This window comes from Labeo rohita, chromosome 2, assembly GCF_022985175.1.
Source record: "Labeo rohita strain BAU-BD-2019 chromosome 2, IGBB_LRoh.1.0, whole genome shotgun sequence".
In the NCBI taxonomy this organism is placed as follows: Eukaryota; Metazoa; Chordata; class Actinopteri; order Cypriniformes; family Cyprinidae; genus Labeo; species Labeo rohita.
In genome coordinates, this window is record NC_066870.1 from 32,413,793 (window position 1) to 32,432,638 (window position 18,846).

Below are 18,846 nucleotides of genomic sequence, written 5' to 3' on the forward strand. Positions count from 1 at the left end.
TAGCATTCCAATTATGTATTTAGATAATATATTTTATTATTAATAATAATATATTTTATTTATTTTTTATTTCACTAATTATATTTTACAAATATTATTTATAAATTAAGTATAAATTTTCATATTGCATTTTATTCTACACTGATAGCATTCCAGACAGATTGTGTGTTTCTGTCTCTCTATTCATCCATCCATCCATTTATTTGTTCATTTTATGAAATGTATTCTATGTATTTTACACAATTTTACACAAAGTTATTATACTGCATTATTTGCATTTCGCAATGTCCATGATCCAAAACGGTATGCCCGATCATGGTTCGCTGCATCCTCTTCAACCTAGCATCTAATTGGCTTGGCTGGGCAGTTGCACCATGCAAATTGAGATAAGCAGTAATTTTGTGGGTGTGTTTGCACCATTACCCGATTTACATTTGCTCTTGATGAATACTTTCTTTGTAGCTCAGCAGCAAGGTTCACCAAACAGCAGACTGTCTTGACTCTCACAGACAGACAGACAGACACACACACACACGCACACACCAAATTACACAAGTCCAAAATATCTTGTGCTGTGCAAAACACACAAAGACACAGAGGGGATTGACTTCTCCAGTAGTCTGTGTTCATAATGAACGTTAAAACAAAAGCAGAAGGAACGGATTAACCAAAGCCCATCTGTAGATCAGGTCAAGGATCTTGTCTTCTCGTGTTCATTTTTCTCAGCCACTAAATGACCCTTTCACCCCTTTGTCATGAAAACAAGGATTTTCCTGCTCAGTGGGAGTTAAAGAGTTCAGTGTGCTGTGTAGACAGTTTGTAATCCACTGAGAACATTTGAACTTTCTGAAATGCTGAAAAAGCATGATTTTATTGCAATCATGTGCACTGTAACATATGACTGTCCTCATTTGCATATCATTTACATGTGATTTACATGTTATTTATATATCAGTGCCTAGACCTTAATTACGTTAGACACCATTATGATGAAAATGAGGCTGTAAGGGATAAGCATAGAACTAAAATATTGAAAATTATGTTTAATGCTACTAAAATTGTGCCGTCTCATACACACAAGTTGCATTGTAATTCTCCCAATGTGTTTATGTCCCAGTGCTTCGTTCTGAATCTGGGACAACAGGTATGAGAAGTGAATCAACATGTGCACTTAAAAGCAGGTTAGTGTGCAGATGTAGGGCGCTGGCGCTCACCTGCGTGGTGGCAGTCGGCTTGACAGCTGAGCGGATTAGACTGTGATTTAGATCCATGTCAGTGTCCCTGAAGCACTCTCCCACAGGCAGCAGAGCCCAGCTGCCTCTCACTCACTTTTACCATTAATGTCCTACCACTGTAAAGAGAAAGATAGCTTGTAGTTAGCATTCAGGACTCCTTCTGCTATAAAGTAAGCACAGAAAATTCAAAGTTCTGTTATGAAATCTGGAGAGCGCAGTTCGATTGGTTCTAACTAATTCGAACTGACAAAATGACATCATTATTCACATGGTGCAGCTGATTGGTTCTTTGTCGTATCAGCAGCCAATGAGCTTCCTGCTCAACATTTAAACGCTTGCAATAGCAGTTACACCACACTTCAGATCCCTCCAGCTTCCCCAGCTCCACCTGTTTAGATCTGCTACGGGGTGATTTCGTGTCTATTATATGTATGTCATGTATGTTTTCTTTGTCTCGCTGGTCAAGTTCTGTATAGTAGATATACAAAGAGGCCAAAGTGTGTTAGTGAAATCATCTAGCTTTGGCAGAAACATATAAAATAAAATCTACCAAAAATTATATTGCCTATATATAAAAAATAAACACTACAAGTCAAAAGTGTTTGAACAGTAAGATTTTTAATGTTTTTAATAAATTCTTTTCTGCTCACTAAGCCTGCATTTATTTGATCCAAAATACAGTTTTATTTTTACTATTTAAAATAACAGCTTTTTTATTTGAATATATTTAAAAAATGTAATTTATTTCTGTGATCGAAGCTAAATTTTCAGCATCATTACTCCAGTCTTCAGTGTCACATGGTCCTTCAGAAATCATTCTAATATGCTGATTTGCTGTTTAAGAAATTTTTTTAATGATTATTATTATCAAACAGTTGGGTACTTTTTTCAGGATTTATAGAAATTGTATATATTATTATATATTATTCAGAAATTGTAGAAAATAATAATTTTATTTAGCAAGGATGCTTTAAATTGATCAAAAGTGATGATAAAGACATTTATAATGTTACAAAATTTCTATTTCAGATAAATGTTGTTCTTTTGAACTTTCTATTCATCAAAGAAACCTGAAAACATTATACTAAACTGTTTCAACAAAATTAATAATAATAATAATAATAATAATAATAGATTTTTTTTCAAATTTGAATATTATATGTGACTGGAGTAATGATGCTAAAAAATCAGCTTTGAAATCAAAGGAATAAATTACATTTTAAAAGGTATTCAAATAGAAAACAATTATTTTAAATAGTAAAATATTTCAAAATTGTACTCTTTTTGCTCTACTTTGGATCAAATTAATTCAGGCTTGATGAGCGGTAGAGGTTTCTTTAAAAAACATTAAAAATCTTACTGTTCAAAGTCTGGTAATGTGTAGATAAATTAATATTACAATGCTAATAATGTAAATATTTTGTTTCATTTTGTTCTTTTAGTTGGTTGGTTTTACTTTCATGGCAAGTTCACGTAATTTAAATATAGAAGTTTATCTATATTGTTGATTTGTGAGGATAAATCTGAACATTTAGGTTTTATACTGATGTTCTGAAAATTAATAAAGTAAGCATAGTTTTCAAGTTTTAAAAGTTTTTTTTTTAGCTGATCCTGAAGAACTGCAAGCCAGCTTTACTGTCACTAAGCCATAGTGTCAGACACTGTAGATATTTAATATTTTTGCTAATAATACAAAATCTCCAAGCAACTGCAAAGTAATATTTTCCCTCATTTTTTTTCCTCTAGGAAAATTTGTAAACGAACGACTCTGGTATCATCACTCAGTGTTGAATTATGCAACATCTGACGGGGTTTTTTCCCCCTTGTCTTCTCAGCTTATTATATTTTTGTTCGCCTCGTTTCTCAGATCCCTCATTTACGCTGATAAATGCCTGCTGATGAGGCTGCGTGTGAAAAACTGTCCAGTCAGCTACGCTGAAGTGATTTTTTTGCTTGTGATTCTAGACGGGAGAGACAGATGCAGATGGCTGGATCGGAAATCCAGATTCCTCTCGGCAAAACTTGATGATCTGAATGTCATCTCAACATTACCTGTCTGTTTAACAGGGTCTGCTGTCAGTGGCGTGTGCTGCTGTTTTGTATTGAGCTGAAACAGCAAAAAGTGAAGGGAAAGAGGGTTTTTGACACTAAATGGAAAATGTTCCGATTTTACATAACTCTCGAATGAATGGCTCTTGCACAGGTTGGATGTCAGTGACATGATATATTATGGATCACTTGAGTTTCATATCCATCACTGACACAACAAACAGCACCATTTTTGACATGAGGAGAAAAATGTCAGTTTAGCATGTTTTGCTGTATGCATTTTTTTTTTCATTGTGTCACATAAAAATGTACTTAAATCTGTTTATTTATTTTGAATTAGGACATTGTGATTGATTTCTGTGTAAACCAGCATTTGAGAAAGTTTTAAAAGTAATGCATTAAAAAAATGCATTACTCCCCAAAAACGTAACTAATTGTGTGACTTAGTTAATTTTTATGGAAAGTAATGCATGACATTACTTTTGCATTTCAATATAAAAAAAAAGTTTTGTTTTTGTTTTTTGGCGAATTCCCTTCTAAAACAATGCAGGTGTGCACAAAAAAATACCCTACATTCAAAAACCCTATAAGTGTGTTAGCTGAATTTGTCGGAAATAATCACAGAGAGATAAACGCTGTGATCCAGCGCAAGACAGGAAAACGTTACAGTGATAATCCTGTGTTTGCTTTTACACACCGGATCATCTGTCCTGTCTCTCTGCCAACAATGCTATACAGCTCACTGATACTGAATGCCAGTAAGTGTGTGTGTCTGTTCAGGCTTCATTTCTAAAACGTGCTGTAATCCATCATGTTCCTGATAACTCTCTGTGTGTGTGTGTGCAACAGGAACAGTGTGTGGGTGGGATTTCTGTCTGGCTTTTATTTAATGGTGCATCTCACTAGAATGGGTCACATCTTTCAACTTTCTATCATGTGATATCTCAACTTCCTCTCATCTGTTGCGAGCGACATTATTAAAGCCAAAAATACTCTGATGTGCAAATGTTACTGAGCTCTGATGAGATTTCATTATATCTGAGATTAGCTGATTCGAGAACAGGTGTGGTTAGCATAGTACAGTTTCCACAAATTTTATTAAGCTAATTTGTCATGATGTGCTCGTCTCCGAATAGTGTGTTTTCACGACACGTCATCAATCGGCCATATTGGCGACACTGAATGTAAACAATGCCACTGAACCAAACAAAACTTGCATATTTTGCTGATTATTGCTGCTGAAAATGGTCAATTATTGTCATGTTTTGGGCGGTAACTAATCGGTCGGACCGGGAAAAAGATTTGGAGTACTATAGACTGCCAAAAACAAATCAAGGAGAAAAGTGCAAAAAAACTGTCTGAGGAACAAAAGGAGTTTGTGATTGGCCAGACTGAACCAGGATTTCTAGGGTAAAAATCTTGACAACATGTTTGTTTTAATAATTTCCGGTCAGGTAGGTTAAATATTAGGCTAATATCTTAATTAACAGTGGTATTTGTCTATACCACCTATTAACATTAGCTTTTCAAAATATTGTGCCCTGCTTACTAAGTTCTTCTCTATATGACTTTTTACCATGCAATCCATGCTGTTGTTTACATCGGAGTATCGCCAATATGGCCACGCATCCAGGAAACTGACCAAATCGTGATGTAAGTGCAAACCCTCTGTACCGTATTCAGAAAGGAAATTATGTGTTCTACAGAACCCCTAATAGAAATAAATACGAGATTGGATGAAAGCATTTTTTGTATGTATATCATTGGGTAATAGAGTGTTTTCACGACATGTCATCAATTGGCGGCACTGAATGTAAACAATACCTCTGAACTGAACGAAACTCACGTATTTTGCTGATTAGCATTGCTAAAAAGCGTCAATTATGGTCATGTTTTGGGCTGTACTAATCAGTCAGACCAGGAAAAACATTTGGAGTACTATAGACTGCCAAAAGTTATAACAAATCAAAGAGAAGAGTGCAAAAAACTGTCTGAGGAACAAAAGGAGTTTGTGATTGGCCACATTGAACCAGGATTTCTAGGGTAAAAATCTAGACAACATTCATGTTCTTTTTTTTTTATAATTTCCAGTCAGGTAAATTAAATATTAGGCTAATATCTTAATTAATACCACTAGTATGTTTATACCACCTATTAACATTAGTCTTCCAAAATATTGTGCCCTTTCCTGCTTACTAAGTTCTTCTCTATATGACTTTTTACCGTGCAGTCCATGCTGTTGTTTACATCGGAGTATCGCCAATATGGCCACGCATCCAGGAAACTGACCAAATCGTGATGTAAGTGTAAACCCTCTGTACCGTATTCAGAAAGGAAATGATGTGTACTACAGAACCCCTAAATAGAAATAAATACGAGATTTTTTGAATGTATATCATTGGGTAATAGAGTGTTTTCACGACATGTCATCAATTGGCGGCACTGAATGTAAACAATACCTCTGAACTGAACAAAACTCACGTATTTTGCTGATTATTGCTGCTAAAAATGGTCAGTTATGGTCATGTTTTGGGCTGTACTAATCAGTCGGACCAGGAAAAACATTTGGAGTACTATAGACTGCCAAAAGTTATAACAAAGGTACAAAAGGAGTTTGTGGTTGGCCAAACTGAGCAGGATTTTCAGGGTAAGAATCTTTATAACATTAGTGTATGTTATCATTTATGGTCAGGTAAGTGAAATATTAGGCTAATATCTTAAGTAATACTGCTTGTGTATCTTTACAACCTACTAACTTTAGTTTGTCAAAGTATTGCACCCTTTCCTGCTTACTAAGTTTTTCTCTATATGACTTAGCAGCTTCTACACATTTTTTCCTTGGTTTAAGACAGCAGAAATTAGCAGAAAAAGGTAATCAGTAGTACATCTGGGTAACTGACCAAATCGGGGTAAGTGTAAATTATAGGTTGTATAAATTGCGGCAACGCGGGGCATTTAAAATTGGTTTTGAATGCGCTTTCACTTTTGGAGATTAGCGATCACTCTGTTTATACTATGGAGTGGCAGTACTTAAAACACATTTTACAAGATTAGATGTTTGTCAGTGGTGCTCAGGATCTGCAAATCATTCGCCATCGTCCTGTCAGTCATCTCTCCTTACTCTGTTCATGTGGAAAGTGAAATCTTATGTACTGTAATGCAACAAGCTACCGCTAGCAAGCGGCTAACCATGTCCATTTTCGAATACAGATGCCAATTTGGTAGACATCGCTCAACACTAGTAACTTTACAGGCAGAATACTTATTTGTAGAAGATAGTTAGGTCTTAGGATGTGTGTATGTGAATGAGTGACGCTATCAGAGAATGCTTCCCATTTTCGTCAGAGTTCAGATACCCTTCTTAATTTCACTCACGCAGCTTCACAATCACATTCGCTTGCGGTGGATCGTTAGGAGAAATGCACGCCATTGACAAACTCATTTATCAGATATTCTTGAACAGCGATTGTGTTTCGGTATGAGGGCTCTTGTGTCGTATTGATTGGGTGGGTGAAGTGCTAGCATGTTAAATGTTTCATATCGAATCACTCAGATAAAGTGTCCCCGGTGCTATCTCACACTTTGTGTTCTGTGTGTGAGATTTTTTTCAAACTTGTACATGCTGCCGAATGTCATCTGTTTTACACTTTTTCTCTAGCATGGATTGACCTTAATATGAATCATGATGTTCGTGCAATCTCAGCTAAATAATGTGATGAAATAAGAGTAATTTCTAAAATGCCCGCTTTTTCTCTGTTGTAACATCGTGAAGCAGGTGTTGGAAAAAGTGCAGGTGTTGTAAATAAAGAGTTGTAAATTCCCTCAGTGCCTGTTTAGGGTTGCTAGTGGTTTATTTAGCAGTTCATTGACATAAAGCAATTTATTTATTTTTTATTTTTTCCCACCATAAATGCACTAAATTGATCAGAAATGACAGTAAAGACATTTATAATGTTACAAACGATTTCCATTTTTAATAAATGGAATTCTGTCATTTTCTTATGACAGAATACTTTATTAAATCTCATTTTTATTTTATTTTATTATTGTGTGAAATAAATGGCATAAGTATTTTAGTATTTTTATTTTATTTTATTTTAAATCTCATTTATTATTATTTTTTATTTTAATACTATCTTTTTCCATTGTGTGAAATAAATGGCAGTCTGAATCATCATTTTTACCTAATTTATTTAAAATCAAATTTTTTATCTTTTTATTTTATTTTTATTTTAGTACCATCTTTTTCCATTGTGTATAATAAATCTTATTTTATTATGCCATTGTGTTAAATAAATAAGAATTTGAATCATTTTCTCAGAATGTTTTTTATATATAATTTTTATTTTTAGTATTTTTATTATTTTCTTTTGTATTTTGCCACTGTATGAAATAACATAATGAACATTTTTTTTGACATAATGCTATTTTTAATCTTATTTTTACAACTCATGTTATGATTTCCAATTTAAAGAAATGCTGTTCTCATAAACTTTTTATTCATCAAAGAATGGCCAACATCGAACTGTTTTCAATATCGATAATAATAAACATTTCTTGAGCAGCAATTCATCATATTAGAATGATTTCTGAAGGATCATGTGACCCTGAAGACTGGAATAATGATGCTGAAAATTTAGCTTTGCATCACAGGAATAAATTACATTTTAAAATGCATTCAAATAGAAAACAGTCATTTGAAATAATAATAATATTTCACAATATTACAGTTTTTACTGTAGAAAGATTACAGTACATTAGAGTACATTCACATGAAAAAAGGCAGGGAGGAAATGCATTCTGGGAATGTGATGTACATTAATGTCCTCCTCCGAGGGGATTCTTTAAGACAGATATCCGTAATCACTTCCTCTTGAATGTGGTGATGCTATATAGTTACTGCGACTCATACAGTCTGCTGGCTTTGTGTGTTTAATTTGATGTTTTATCTGCGTAACTGCTTTTGAGGTGAACAGATTAAAGCGAACATTTCCTTCCTCTGGTAAAATTAACTCACTCATCTCTTTTAGTATCTCTCTCTCACACACACACCACACAAACACAGTTAGAGGGTTTTTTGGATTCTCATTCTGTGGTCTAATTGGATTCTAATAGGAGTTTTCCTCCCTAGAGTTCCCTGATAAGTTAATGGCCTGTGAATTGGTCTTTCTTCAATCTTCAATCTCACTATGTGTGTGTGTTTTAGTGGGCCGTGAGAGACCTTGGAGGGAAAAATACCACTGCCTTTACTCACCATTTTAAATGCTTTTATTAGGGGTCGTGTAAGGTCCCGGTCTCTCTTTTTAATTTGCGCTATAGGCAGAACCCAGAAGATGTTTACAAGATGTTTATATGTTTCCAGTTTTACCTACAGAGTAATCTATTTTATATTATCTCTAATTTATTGAGGCGGAATGAAACTCCAGCCCAGCTCACTTTACTGAGAGATGTGCTTTATTGATCTCTGAGGGGTAATTTAGCAAGCACACTGTGAGTCTGAATCGAACAGGAGTTGCTGTGGCCAAAACGCTGAATACTAACTGCCAAAAGATCACAGAAAATGTTTGCCACCTCTGCAACAATGTGTGTGTATATATACCTGATGAACTAGCTGTTTAATAAAAAATTAAAGGGTAAATGATAATGATTATCTCATTTGGAGTGTGTAGTGCATAAATTATGTATCAGTTCATAAAAGCAACATTAGTTTAATCAATAATGAATTAGGATAAATTAATTCTTTCCTACCATTTTCTCTTTGCCCAGATTTTTCACATTTCATTTTATTATTTGATTTCCATCATGTTCTGTTGTGTGAAATAAATGGCAATCTGAATCATCATTTGTTAACTATTTTATTTTATTTTATTTATTATTATTATTATTATTATTTTTAAATTTAATTTTATTATTTTCCACTCTGTGAAATAAATAGCATTCTGAATCATTTTTTAAATATTAATTATTTTATTTTATTTTGCCAAAAATTGAGAATCTGAAACATTTTTTTAAATCTCATTTTTGAATCTCATAACGTCATTTTGAATCTCATTCATATTTAGTTTTTTTTTTTTTTAATATTATTTTATTTTATTTTGTTATTGTGTTAAATTAATCAGAATCTGGAGCATTTTCTCTTGGCAGAATGCTATTTTTTTAATCTCATTTTGATTTTATTTAATTTTATTATTTTTATATTATTTTAATTGATTTTCCATTGTGTGAAATAAATGAGATTCTGAAACTATTTTTCTTTTTCTTTCTGTCATTTTGAATCTCATTTCTTACTATTTATTTTATTTTATTTTATTTTATTTGTTATTGTGTGAAATTAATGAGAATCTGGAGCATTTTCTCTTCATAGCATGCTCTTTTTTATTATAATTTTGTTTTATTTTATTTTATTGTCCTACTATTTTCTCTTGACAATTTTTATTTGATTTTATTTCATTATGTGAAATAAATGGTAATCTGAATTATTATTGTTTAAAAACTTTTTATTTTATTTTATTTTGCTTTAATGCAAAGTAAATGAGAATCTGAAACATTTTTTCTTTTCTTTCAATTTCTCAATTTTCTCATTTTTAGCTATTTTTGTATTTCATTTCATTTCTTTATTGTTTATATTATTTTATTTTTCTTGTGTGAAATTAATGAGAATCTGGAGCATTTTCTGTTGACAGAATGTTATTTTTTTAATTCATTTTTAACTTTTTATAATTTTTTTTTATTTTATTTTGTTTTATTTTATGCCACTGTGTGAAATAAATGAGAATCTGAATGCTCTTTCTGTCTGCTGATGCTAGAGTGAGTCAGTCCAAAGCCTCACAAAGTAAATCACGATGAATCCGTCCCTTTCAATATTAATCTCAGTGTTTTTTTTCCCAGCCAGCCACATTCACAGCAACACATTTTGTCAGTTCCTTGTTTTCACTGTGTTGCGCTGGATGTTAGAGGCCAAACACATTGGTTGTGTGGGTTTCATCAAGTGTTCAAGTGCCTGTAAACCTTCTTGAGCAGCAACATTAAGCCCCGATAAGAGCCGCATTAAATTCCATCTGTTTTCAGTGTGCTTTTATATGTGATAGTGGGAAATGAACTGTGCTGCTGGAGTCTTTCTGTCTCTCTTCCTCTGTCCTTGGATTGGAGAAAAGGCTCAGGATAGAAATGGCTGACAGCCCAGCTCTTTAGAAAAAGAATCCTGTCTCTGACAGTGTGTGCTCTCACCCGCTGACAAACACGTGTGCACACACACACACACACACACACACACACAGTCACAGGTATACACTTGCGTTTTTTGACACTGACACACCACACAAGATACACACACTAATACATACATTTCTATGGCCCATGATAGCATTATATAAGAATGGTGTGGTTTGCTAATTGCTAAAAAACGTTTTAAAGAAACAGTTCACCTAAAAATGAAAATTTGCTGAAAATGTACTTACCCTCAGGCCATCCAATATGTAGATGAGTTTGTGTCTTTGTCTGAGCAAATTTGGAGAAATGTAGCATTACATCACTTGCTCACCAATTGATCCTCCGCAGTGAATGGGTGCCGTCAGAATGGAGAGTCCAAACAGTCGATACAAACATCACAATAATACACAAGTAATCCACACAACTCCAGTCCATCTGTTAACATCTTGTGAAGTGAAAAGCTGCATGTTTGTATTAAAAAAAATCCATCAAGATTTTTTTTTTTTTACTTTAAACCGTTGTTTCTAAAATTTGAGTTATCTATTCATAATATTGCTTTTGAACTATTTAATGACAGATGAGAATAATCATTTATTTTTCACATTTATGTTGTCTAATGAAGAGCTTTTAGTCTCAAAACATCACCTATGGTGAGAATATAAAAAAAATATTTTTCTAATATACCAGCTTTGATCTTCTTTTTATTTGATTTGGTTTCATTTGTTATTGTGCCACTGTGTGAAATAAATGAGAATCTGAATTATAATGCTATTTTTATATCTAATTTTTAAGTTTTTATTTTATTTTATTTTATTTTGTGAGAATATGAATTATTTTCTCTTGACAGAATGCTATTTTTTTGATATCTCATTTTGAAGTATTATTTTATTTTATTTTATTTTGCCATTGTGTGAAATAAATGAGAATCTAAATTATTTTCTTTTGATAGAATGCTATTTTAGTTTAGTTTAGTTTAGTTTAGTTTATTTATTTTATTATTTTATTTTGCCATTGTGTGAAATAAATGAGAAACGGAATAATTTTATATATGAATTATATCTTTTGACAGAATTTATTTTATTTTATTTTATTTTATTTTATTTTATTTTATTTTATTTTATTTATTTTATTTATTTTAATTTGCCATTGTGTGAAATAAATGAGCATCTGAATTATTTTCTTTTGACAGAATTCTCTCATTTTGAAGTATTTTTATTTTATTTTATGTTTTGCCATTGTATTTAAATAATTTATTATTTATCATTAAAATATAGCAATGTGATAATGTGTATTTTTTAATAATATTGTTTTTATTATTATAAATAAAAGGAGTGCAAAATAAAATTGGAAATAGAAACTTTTAAAAATCAATACAAGGATTATTATTATTATTACTATTATTATTATTATTATTAAATTCCTTTTTTTGTTTAGTGCTATTTTCTTTGTACGCTACTGATTTGCAAAGAGCTGGAATGGACGTTGAGAGAGTTTTAATATTGACTGACCGTGTCATCACTTCTATAGTAAGGTATTTGACAAACCAGCCAGTCGACTGAGTGGAAAGTTTCAATTACTATTTAGCCCCCTCCACCCCCTTGTCATAAAAATCGTTTGTACTCTGTTATGTAACCGTGCTGTGATGTTCAGCTGTCAATCACACAGTCATAGAGCTGACACATTCAGAGTTTCAACACTGGGGGATGATTTATATCTGTATACACATTTTTAAGTTTTATTTATTATAAGATGTATTGTTTGTAATACGCAGACTGAAAACACTCAGTCCTGTATATACGTCTGTACTGCACCATCTGCTGCTGCCTTCTGATACAGCACGATACACAATCATGTATGTATGTGTGTGTGTGTGGTGTTGAGCGTGTGCAGACTCAAGCTGCTTCAGAGAGCATGTGTCTGTGCTCAGATCAGGTCAGAGATCCGTGTGTAATTACAGTCCACAGATCACTGCAGTAAACTAGTGTAAGCCTATTATACACTTCTCTGCTTGCTTTCTTTCTTTCTTCCGATCTTTCGCTCTTTCTTACGTTCTTTCGATCTTCCTTCCTTTCTTTCTTTCTTTCTTTCACTTTCTTTTGCTCTTTCTTTTTCACCAAGATTCTTAGAGCAACAGACAAAAACAAAAAGAGATTTTAACCTTTTCTTCAATGCGAAAGTAAGCCTATGGGTGAGACTCCTGATTCATTATCCACTGTAGGCAAATAACGAGAAGAATAACACTGTGGAGTAAACAGTAAAACTGTTTCCACTACAAACCAGTGTGTTCATAATTAAGATAATACATTAAAATAATAAGGTAAAACACACCAATTTGCAATATCAAACAGCAAAACAAGCTGTTAAAGTTTTGCTTTAAAGTCTGCTAAATTGGAACAACTAATTTTGTACTTAATGCACTTTAATTGTGTTGAAGTTCTGCTGAAGTCCAACTAAATATATACTTAAGTGTATTTAATTGCAAGTATACTTTAGGTACACTTTAAATATTTTGCATTTAAAGACAGATATTATTTAAAGATCATACAGTCCTCGTCAATACTGACATTAAAACATATTTTAGGTTTAATACTAAGAAAAGTGCACTGTGCACAAGTAGTACTCCACATAAAATTTAATTATTATTTTCATACCAGTAAGTCTCGAACGATATGTCAGTAAATATGGTAATAGACTTATTTAAGACTATGCTTAGTATAAAATAAATGCATTTTAAATCTATTATTTTTTACTAGGGAAAATTCTGACTTCACAGAGTTTTTGAGTGCACTTTCCACCAAATGTTAAGCCGCAAGTTAGCATATTGAGTGAATGATTTCTGAAGAATCTGGAGTAATGATGCTGAAAATTCAGCTTTTCATCACAGGAATGAATATATATATATATATATATATATATATATATATATATATATGTATTTGCTGCATAAAAACATGGGTGGATTTTCGCATTGGTCCGAATAAAAACAGTAGACAGGCTGATTGAAAATACAGGTTTATTCTCTGCCAGCAGGAGGCGCTTTAGGACCAGCAGAAATAACGGTTTCCCCTGTAACGCCTGTAAAAAAAAAAAAACATCCCTGCGCTCATAAACGCTACTTTATCAGGCATTATCCACCTTATTTTTCCCGTAAGAGTGAAGCCATCTGTACATTTTATTTGCATCCAGCTATTTTTCGCTGTACAAAACAGTTTATTTTGCTGCTTGATATTGCAGATTAGTGTGTCTTACTATATTATTTCAATTATGAACACACTGGTTTGTAGTGCAAACAGTTTTATCATTTACTTACTGCACATTGTTATTCTTCTCATTATTTTCCCATAGCGGCTAATGGACCGGAAGTCTTAGACTTAGACAGATAGGCTTACTTTTGTGGTTAAGAATAAGGTGGATAGGAAAGATGAAATGAAAACAGTTTTGACTTGGAAACGTGCAGTGGTCATGTTTACTCAAGGAAGTCAAAGCCTTTTGGAAAATCTGTTTGTGGCGGTCATTGTTGTTATTGTGGTGGGCAGCCACAAATAAATCACTGTATGGGAAACACTCAGACAATTGAATGCATTTCCATTGACAGTCATGTTAATGTTGTTTATTGTTTCTTTCTCTCTCAGGTGAGCACCTGCGGGCTTGTTCTCAGGGTTACACCTGCTGCACATCTGGGATGGAGGAGAACCTCCTGAACCTGAGCCGACGAGAGTTTGAAACTCAGGTGAAGGAGTCTGGACGCACATTACAGGCCTCTCTCAATGGCCAGTACAAGAGCTTTGATGGTGAGTAACATCATATGATGTCTTTTTCGATCATACAGCTCGCTATACAGAAGAATCGGTCCGCTGGACTAAAGCTTGTTGAGAGACTGATGGTTTGTTTGTCTATACAGACCTGTGCTTGATATCTCAGAGCAGCACTGATAAAACCTCCTAACGACGTTAGACAGATGGTCTCTCTGTATGTGTGTGTGTGTGTGTGTGTGTGTGTGTGTAGTATCAGTGTGGATTTCTCACTTGCACTCAAGCCTGTGAGTGTGAATCTTATTCACATCCTTATACCTGAGTGATTGTGTTTGAAGAAATAGAGATCGAGCTCTACAGACAAATGTTTTGACAGCATTAGACTTTCACTTGTCTTACAATAAGGCGTATGATGTCTGTATATATGTTATGTATATAATTCTCTCCCTCTATCTTTCTCTGGCTTCATAAGCGTATCGTTCTCCCTCAGTCTGTGTAGGCGTTTTAATCAGTGTTTTTGCTTTTTGTGTAGATTGGTATGTGTGGGTGTGATTTGTTTTGATTAGTTCTGTCTGTTAGGAGCAAACAACTTCTCAGTGACAAAATCATGCTGTAAACAATTAAAATGCATTAAATGCCTGTGTTTTGATGGTTTGGATCTTTGGGGGAAAAAAAAAAAAAACTTATAAAAACAAAATTATATTTTGCATGAAGAAGCTGAAGCATCATTTCAGGACCATCATGATTTTTTTGCATTGTGGCATTATTCTTATTTCAGTGCATTTTAGTCTTAAATTGTCATTGCTATAAAGCAATAAAAATGTCATTATCATTATTGTGATAATGAGTAATAAAAGTAACCCTGTCTGATAATAAAAAAGTAAATGAAATAATAATAAAAATATACATTATACTGATTAGACACAAGTATTTCAATAAATATTAAATATATTACAATTTAAACAATGTCACAATACAAAATGAAATTTTGCTAAATTGTATTTAATAATAATCATAATAAAAATAATTTATTTTTCAGTAATTTATTATTTATTGATACAACAACAATAATAATAATAATGAATAATAATAATAATAGTAATACAAATGTTTATCATTGTTTTTATTATTAAAAACAAACGTAGGGCAAAATAAAAATAAAAAAGATGAAATAGAAACCATTTTTAAAGTTAAACCATTTTTTAAAAGGAATATTATTATTGGCTTTATCGTTGTTGTTGTTGTTGTTGTTGTTGTTGTTATTTATAATAATAATAATAATAATAATAATAATTTATTTAGCATTTATTATTTATCATTAAATAAGAGAAATAGCAATCAACAACAAAAACAACAACAATAATGTTTATTGCTATTTTTATTAATGTAAACAAAAGTAGTGCAAAATAAAAATAAAATGAAAACCATTTTTAAAAGTTAAACATTTTTAAAAAGGAATATTATTGTTATTGGCTTTCTTGTTGTTGTTGTTGTTGTTAATAATAATAATAATAATAATAATAATAATGTTTATCATTGTTTTTATTATTATGAACAAAGAAACCATTTTTAAAAGGAATATTGTTGTTATTATTATTGGCTTTATCATTGTTGTTGTTGTTGTTAATAATAATAGTAATAATAATAAAAATGTGTTTTTAAATTATTTATTATTTTTCATTAAATAACAGAAATAGCAATACAACACCATCAGTAATAATAATAGTAATAATAATATTTATTTTCAATAATTTATTATTTATCGTTAAATAACTGAAATAGCAATACAGCAACAACAACAACAATAATGATAATAATAATAATGTTTATTATTTTTATTATTATAAACAAAAGTAGTGCAAAATATAAATTGAAAATATGAAATAGAATAGTTGTTATTATTATTGCCTTTATTATAGTTGTTGTTGGTATTATTAATAATCTTAATGCTAAAAATGTTACCTCAATAATGTCCTAATTTGCTGGTTATTAATAGTTAGTGAGGTAGTTGATTAAAGAGAAATATGCTGGACAGTTCTTGACATTTAGAGGTATGATCAAAATCAAAGTTTAAAATTATGCCTGCTTCCAAAGGGGGGTCTGGGTGGGTCTGGCTCCCCCATTCACAAGCTTTGCCAAATATAGCAGTTGATTCATTTTATTGTTGGAAAAGCAGAATATTTTATAATACAATAAAAAGTAGACTGGAGAACAGGCAGAACATGTATCACTTTTATAAAGTCTAGAATCCTTGTTGAATTTGAAGGTTACAAACTGATGAAGTGTATAGAATTTCTCTTTTTTTTTACTGGGTTTTTGTACAGATGGTGACTTTGGTACTTAAAGCAGAAAAAAATCAGTGTCTCTGTCATTCTGGAGTTTACAAGTGCCAATTTACGGTTTTAAAACATGTCTGTGCCAGCTCACCTCCAGGAATCCTGAGTGTGTGTCTGTGTGTGTACAAACACACTCTCTCACACACACATAATGTGGTGTGTTTGTGGTGAGAATGCTTGAACTGTGATTATTTTCCAAGTGCTGTGGCACAGGGAGGAGATCTGGTCAGTGTGTGTTTCCCAGCATGAATTATGCTTGGCACAGTAAGCAGCCATGGCGGATTATACCCAGGGTGTGTGCGAGTGTGTGTGTGTGTGCATGTGTTTCTGTTTTTGTGTGTTTGTGGTTGTGTGTGTGTGTGTGTGTGTGTGTGTGTGTGTGTGTATGTGTTTCTGTTTTTGTGTGTTTGTGGTTGTGTGTGTGTGTGTGTGTGTGTGTGTGTGCGTGCAGCTATTTGTGTAAGAGTTGAAAGACTAAAGGCATTAACATTGCAATATGTGACAACATTTTGTGCAAACATAATGAAACGGTCCCTCTGAATCATGTGTTCTGTCATAGACATGGACATTTGTTTCTAGTTCTTGCCCTGGAAAAGAGATCAATTTACAGCAAATTGAGGCTAAGACTCTCAAATCATAAATCTCAGAGGCTGTTGTCATTTCTACATTGATTTCAGGTTCTCTTTCATTGTTTCTCTCAAATTTTTCTAGTTTCAGTTTAATAGCTTCATAAAAAATAATTTAGAAGAGGAAATTGGGAGTGTAGAGTGGTATAGAGTTTGTAATCTCTTGACTGTAATCTATCTGTCTATCTATCTGTCTGTCTGTCAATCCATTGTTCTGTATCCATCCATCCATCGTTCTGTCTCTCTGTTATTCTGTCTGTCCTTTTATCTGTCTGTCCATCCATGCATCATTCTGTCTCTCTGTTTTTCGATCTGTCCTCCTATCTCTCCATCCATCCATCCATCGTTCTGTCTCTCTGTTGTTCGATCCTTCCTTTTATCTGTCTATTCATCTGTCCATCCATCATTCTGTCTCTGTTTTTCGATCTGTCCAGTCATCCATCCATCCATCCATCCATCCATCCATCCATCCATCGTTCTGTCTCTCTGTTGTTCAATCTGTCTTTCTCTCCGTCCATCCATCCATCCATTGTTCTGTCTTTCTGTTATTTTGTCTATCCTTCTATCTATCCATCCATCTATCGTTCTGTCTCTCTGTTATTCTGTCTGTCCTTTTATCTGTCTGTCCATCCATGCATCATTCTGTCTCTCTGTTTTTCGATCTGTCCTCGTATCTCTCCATCCATCCATCCATCGTTCTGTCTCTCTGTTGTTCGATCCTTCCTTTTATCTGTCTATTCATCTGTCCATCCATCATTCTGTCTCTGTTTTTCGATCTGTCCTTCTATCTGTCCAGTCATCCATCCATCCATCCATCCATCCATCCATCCATCCATCCATCCATCGTTCTGTCTCTCTGTTATTCTGTCTGTCCTTCTATCCATCCATCCAACGTTCTGTCTCTCTGTTTTTCGATCCTTCCTTTAATCTGTCTATTCATCTGTCCATCCATCCATACATCCATTCATCCAACATTCTGTCTCTCTGTTGTTCGATCCATCCTTCTGTCTGTTCATCCATCCATTAGTCCATCCATCCTTCTGTCTCTTTGTTGTTCTATCCATCTTTCTATCCGTCTATCCATCTGTCCATTCATCCAACGTTCTCTCTGTTGTTCGATCCATCCTTCTATCTGTCCTTTCATCCGTCCATCCATCCATCATCGTTCTGTCTGTTGGTTGTTCTATCCGTGTTTCTGTCTATCCATCCATCCATCCATCCATTATTCATTGTTCTGTCTCTGTCTTGTTCAGTCTATCCGTCTATCCATCCATTGTTCTGTCTCTGTTGTTCAATCTGTCCTTTTATCTGTCTATCCATCAGTTCATCCATCCTTCTGTCTCTCTGTTGTCCGATCCATCCTTCTGTCTATTCATCTGTCCATCCATCCATCCATCCATCGTTCTGTATCTCTGTTGTGCTGTCTATCCTTTTGTCTATCCGTCCGTCAGTCCATCCATCATTACCTGTCGTTCTGTCTTTTTGTTGTTCTATGCATTTCTATCTGTCTATCCATCTGTTATTCTCTCTCTTGCTCAATCCATCCATCCATCCATCCATCCATTGTTGTCTCTCTGTTATTCTCTCCATCCATCCATCCATTGTTGTCTCTGTTGTTCCATCCATCCATCCATCATTC

The 18,846-nt window shown here is 33.2% G+C and overlaps 1 protein-coding gene across 1 annotated transcript in view; it reads left to right on the plus strand.

Annotated features, from left to right (window-relative positions):
• gpc1b (glypican 1b) overlaps window positions 1-18,846 on the plus strand; it is a 97,849-nt gene that overhangs the window by 39,481 nt on the left and 39,522 nt on the right. The window contains exon 2 of the mRNA XM_051095765.1: window positions 14,126-14,284. Within this exon, the coding sequence (XP_050951722.1) occupies window positions 14,126-14,284 (159 nt within the window). The remainder of the gene's footprint in view (window positions 1-14,125; window positions 14,285-18,846) is intronic.